Source organism: Protomyctophum bolini (genome assembly GCF_963924005.1).
Source record: "Protomyctophum bolini genome assembly, chromosome: 20".
Taxonomy (NCBI): Eukaryota; Metazoa; Chordata; class Actinopteri; order Myctophiformes; family Myctophidae; genus Protomyctophum; species Protomyctophum bolini.
In genome coordinates, this window is record NC_137881.1 from 15,002,837 (window position 1) to 15,008,133 (window position 5,297).

The window sequence follows — 5,297 nt, forward strand, 5'->3', positions numbered from 1 at the left end:
TTTGGAACCACTGCCGTAGTAAAGGTTTAATCCAGTGGTCTCTCTCAACCAACATGTGGGGACCACCCATGTGGTCCTTGATGGGGTTCCAGGTGGTCCCCAGCTAAATGGTGGAGAGTTGGTATTTACCAAATGTACCCTTATTAGATATTTAACTCTTGAGTGTGTTTCTCTCGATTGAACTATTATTGAACTGTTTTATTGTTAAACATCTGCATTACTTGATTGATTGATTTTTTTTAGTGCAGCTCAATACAAAAACTGCTACGAGGATATTTTAGTTTTATATATATTTTATTGTACAGACCAGGTCCCATAGAAAGCCATTGACATTTTAGTTCATCCTCCTGATCATTCTGTTGATCTGGTCCTCCCTGTTGCCAGCATCTCCGCCCTCCACAAAGTGTGTGGTCTTCTTGTTCATGCCACCACGGGGAGATGACAGCTTGAAAGGCCACAGGAAGTTGTTGGAGTACTTGAAGTTCTTTCCGACTGTGTAGATCTCATGGATGAGATCCTCAATGCAGATCATGCCGTATTTACCGAGGGCCTTGTCTATCAGGGCGTTGTCTGAGAGGGGAAGGCGCTGCTTCTTCACCTTGCCAAAGCCACGCTTGTAGATCAGCTCACGCACTGACTTCAGGTTGGGGTATCCCCAAGCTATGTAGGGCTCTGCAATCCTCAGCATGTTGATGGAAGCCTTGTTCAGCTTGACAAACACACCGTTGAAGATCTGGCGCAGTCGGAGCAGCTGCAGAACTTTGCGGACCTTGGGACTGACACCGTTGATACCTCTGATCCTGATGACAAAGGCCAGTTTGGGCTCAGCAGGTACATAGTAGTTCCCAACTTTGCGGGCTGTACGCGCCTTGCGGACCTCACACCTGTACATGTCTTTGTACTCCTTGTGATACTTCTCAGCCCTCTTGTAGATCACTTCCCTGGTCACTTTGCGAGCCTTTTTTTCAGCCAGAAGCTTCTTGATGCGCACAGCCTTCATGGTGGCAAAGGCCTTTCGCCTTTTTAAAAGGCTCTCAGGGACCGCCGGAACCTTTTTTTCTGCATCCGCCATTGTGTAAAGTATTTCCAAGTTATCTTCAGTGGGTAAATTCAGATCCAGAGCATGTACAGTTGTAAAGGATAGAGAGAGAGGTCTCCAACGATGCTCTGAACAAATGTCTAAGCTAGCTCGAACTAGTGCTGGTTGTCTAGGCTAGGACCCGCTGCAGTGATGTCCGATCCCAACTTAAACCGGGATGTTTAACAGAGCTAATTGGAATGGTGGTCTTGGTAAAGCTATGCAAGGTATGTGGGTTGTAAAGCCAGACACCTTGGTTCGTATGTGTTGCTGTGTTCTTGATCTTGTGTCTTGAGTCTTGTCCTATGTGCTGTGTCCTGTGTCCTGTGTCTTGCTTGGGTGCTGTAGATTGTAGAGGATTTGGGATCGTTGGAGACGCCGTGTGCGTGGCGTGGCTTGGTGTGCGTGGCTTGGTGTCTGAGGTTTAGAAGCTGGGATCTGCCATCTATAATGTGCAAGGCTTAGGCTAGTGTCACGATGATGTCACCGCTGTGTATATCCATCTTTGGGGTTTCCAAATTAATCTGATGTCAGCGCTGGATATCGCCGTTGTCTCCATATACAGTATGGGACTATAGGTTATCCCCATATATGGAGCTCTAAGTGAAAGCCTTCGTAACAGCCACCCCCAGATTTCCCATGGGAATCTGTACCATATCAAGAAGGCTTAAACAGTTGTAGTATATTTGGTCCACCATATACATATATTCCTTATGACATGATCGAATGCATATCAATTAATAATTAATATCCATTCCTCATATACATTCAGCAATATACTCTATGATTCACAAATCATATGAGTTCTTTTCTGATCTGCAGGGTCGTATATATATGATTCAGATAGGGTACAGTTGACAATATAAACTCAAGAGAATTTGTTTCCAATCAAAGAGGTTTATTAACTGTTAACTTATAGAGAAAGACAATCGGATAAATGAATCGGTATGAAAATAAAAACGAGCCTTGTTATGAAAAGAAGGAGAGAGAGAGAGAGAACAATTATATCAACATCGATTGTTATGCTCCTATCACTATACGTGGTCTCAATGCCATGAGTGATACAAAGTGACAGACCTGGGAAGCGATAGGTGACGTCGCTTCGTGGTGACAAAGTTGAATAAAAGTTCCTCTGATATCTTTCCCGTTCCTTGGACAGGCTTTGACAAATGACGGTGTTTTCTTCGCCGGACAAGGCTAATGACGTGGTAGATCGATCTTCACCGGACAAGGCTAAAATGTCACTTTTCTTGTTTCTTTGATTCAAGGCTTAGAAATACCTTAACCGCTCTGGTTGTCGTGCGGTCCTTTGTCTTCTTTTAGATGTCCTTTGATGGAGTTGACAAGTGTGGTTGTCAGCTCTGCTGGTCACTCGTTACGCAGCTATGATTTCTTTGAATATATTGTTTAAGAATTAGTGTAGGGTCTTCTCGTCAGCTTTGCCCACACCACTCTATTTAACAATATCCTTTTGGTTCCAATGGTTTAAATATCACAACACTGCAAGTTCCAAACGTACAGATCTATATATCTCTGTACGTCTCGCTATCAAACTTTAGCGAAGTTACACACTCACACATACATGTAACAATTATACACGCCTCAAGACTAGCTTGGTCGGGACTCAAACTTCAACTGACTTTGAAAACATGTAGTGGTTTGGTATATGCTCACACTGCCATCTCATTTGCATATGGGAGTCAGGTTACGCCTTGGCAGAGTCTCAGTCATTAACACGGGTGGGTGAGAAAGAGATAGAAAGAAAAAGAGAAAAAGAGGAAGAAATAGTTTCCATCACAAACGGCTCTGATCTGTTATAAAAACAGTTATATGCATTTTAAACAAATGAAAAGTTACGACAGTTTATTATGAAAACAAAGTATTATTTCAAACACATAGTTCTCTTTGGTAACATGAAACACCTGCGACGTTATCGGTCAACTGTCCTTGACAACTGGACTCCCCCTTTCCCCCACTGCCCCTCAAGGCTTAAAAGAATGTAGGGTCTGGAGACAAAACGGAGCCCGACGGTCCATCCATCAACTGGTTTGTCGGATAAGCACTTTCCCAGTGGATGGCCCTCTCTTGCAAGATTATTTCAAGGTCCATGCTCCTCTTTAGGGCATGTGTTCTGCTATATGCAGAGTATGTCCTTTTTGCAGTAAACAAGTGTGTTGCCAGGCAGTATGAACTGGTCACCCTTGAGGTGAACAGGCCCGGTCGACTACTACACAGTCTAGGGTAGACTCTACATCTACCCTTTAGTTTCGGGCCACCCCGTTGGAAGTGTACCTGGCCTTTCGGGCCCCCCTATTACATTGAAAATGTAGTTGGCTCTTCGGGCCACCCCGTCGAACACGTACCGCCTCCCCTCATGTATGGACTTCTAGGTCAGCACAGCCCAAACATGGAGATTTGTACAATTAGACTTGAATAAGTTGGTGAGATACAGCGGGTATCTCCATGTATGGAGATTGAATGTCCACGTGGCATAGTACTCAATTGTTTTACTTAAGTACTAATACTGCAATTTAGAACTACTTTGGTACAAGTAAAAGTACAGAATTGAAAATGTACTTGAGAAAAGGAACAAAAGTATCGGCATCAAAATTTACTTAAAGTACTAAACTTAAAAGTGCTCATTGTGCAGAATGTGCCATTTCACAAGTTTAAAATGTGTGTACAAAATCTATTGAAAATAGCAAATCTGTTTATATACAGATGTCAGAACAAATTTATGATTTCATAAATATGGAGCATGCGCAAGGGCCCTTGTCCAGAGCCCGGGCAGGGCCTATTGTGGCGGTTCTGGACAACTGTGGGTCCGACCAACTCAACACCGGGCACTGCACTCCCTGTGGGGGTGTGAAACACGTGTCGAATTTTAAGTCGGTGGGGCGAACGGTTTTCGAGTTACGTGCATTACAGCCGTACACACAGACAGACATTTATACAGTAGATTATACATATGATAATATTTATGTTTAAATCATTCGAGCCGATCTCTTGTGAAGTACGTGTAAATGTCAAATAACACATACGTGAAGTCAGTTTCATGATAGCCTATGCATAAACTGACAATTAAAAAACCCAAAATACCAGCTTTTACAGAAAACATATTTATTAAAGTTTGAATCCTTTTATTTGTTGAATCATCAAATAATTTAAAATCAGGTTTTTCATTTTGTACAAAAGACACTGACCGGTTCAGACACTGAATAAAAGATATAACAATGAAATAAAACAAAACACCAGGTTGTCAATCATGGCCACATCACAGTCAACTACAATGATGAAAATAGAACAATAAAAATACACAAATATAAAGTTCATCTTTCTTATATAATAATAATAATGCGATACTTTTTGGAGCAATGGGAGTGTGGCTATGGCACTGGTGTTGGGGAGCACAAGAGTTGACCCTTACGGTATGTAACTCTGAGAGTGTACAAATGGAACCAAATGGACCCTTACAGGTCTGTAACTGAGTGTGTGGAACCAAATGGACCCTTACAGTTCTGCAACTCTTGAGAGTGTAACAAATGGAAATGTGTACACTCTGAGTTAAAGACCTCTAATTTAAAGCTACCATTTGAGCCTATGGTGAACACCAAAACAAACCATGGCTATTGGTCGACCCTATACGACATCATCATGGAATAATAATCACATCATCGTGGAGTGTGTGATTGACACACACTCATAAACACCAGGTATTGAATTTTAGACGATCAAATAAAAGACAGCGTTTTACTGATCAGCAGAAGAAAAAAAAACACTTAAAGGAACGAACAGTTGAAATGTTGTCAAAGTGTTGTTGTGCACAACTAGCTCATCATTTTATCAATTAAACATGTATAATCTAGACCAGTGGTTCCCAAACCTTTTAGCGCGTTACGTGACCCAAATGAGTGAAAATAGCAGATCTACAAGTTCATAACACGTCGCTTTGCGCCTTGCGGTTGTGAGCCCGGCTATTTTCACTACTGCTTTTGTTCAAATGTTTGGTTTAATTCATGAAAAGTTTAGCTTTTTTTTAGGGAATGTTTTTTGAAAACCCATAAATGGGTCTCTGTTTGGGAACCAGTGATCTAGACAGCGGACATAGACTTTGACCCGTAGGTGTTTTTGGGAGTCCTCCAGATGTTTTTGACCCATACGTATAAAATAAAATAAAATGTAAGTAATCTCGTTTTAAAGTCCTATATTTTATTCACTA

At 41.7% G+C, this 5,297-nt stretch overlaps 1 protein-coding gene across 1 annotated transcript; it reads right to left on the reverse strand.

Moving 5' to 3' along the window:
* Positions 1-312: 312 nt before the first annotated feature.
* On the reverse strand, positions 313-1,072 carry LOC308335809 (large ribosomal subunit protein uL30-like; the record flags this gene model as incomplete). Its single annotated transcript, XM_080793023.1, has 1 exon — positions 313-1,072. One exon carries the CDS (start codon positions 1,070-1,072, stop codon positions 335-337), a length of 738 nt encoding a protein of 245 aa, XP_080649149.1. The 3' UTR covers positions 313-334.
* Between the last annotated feature and the right edge of the window lie 4,225 nt (positions 1,073-5,297).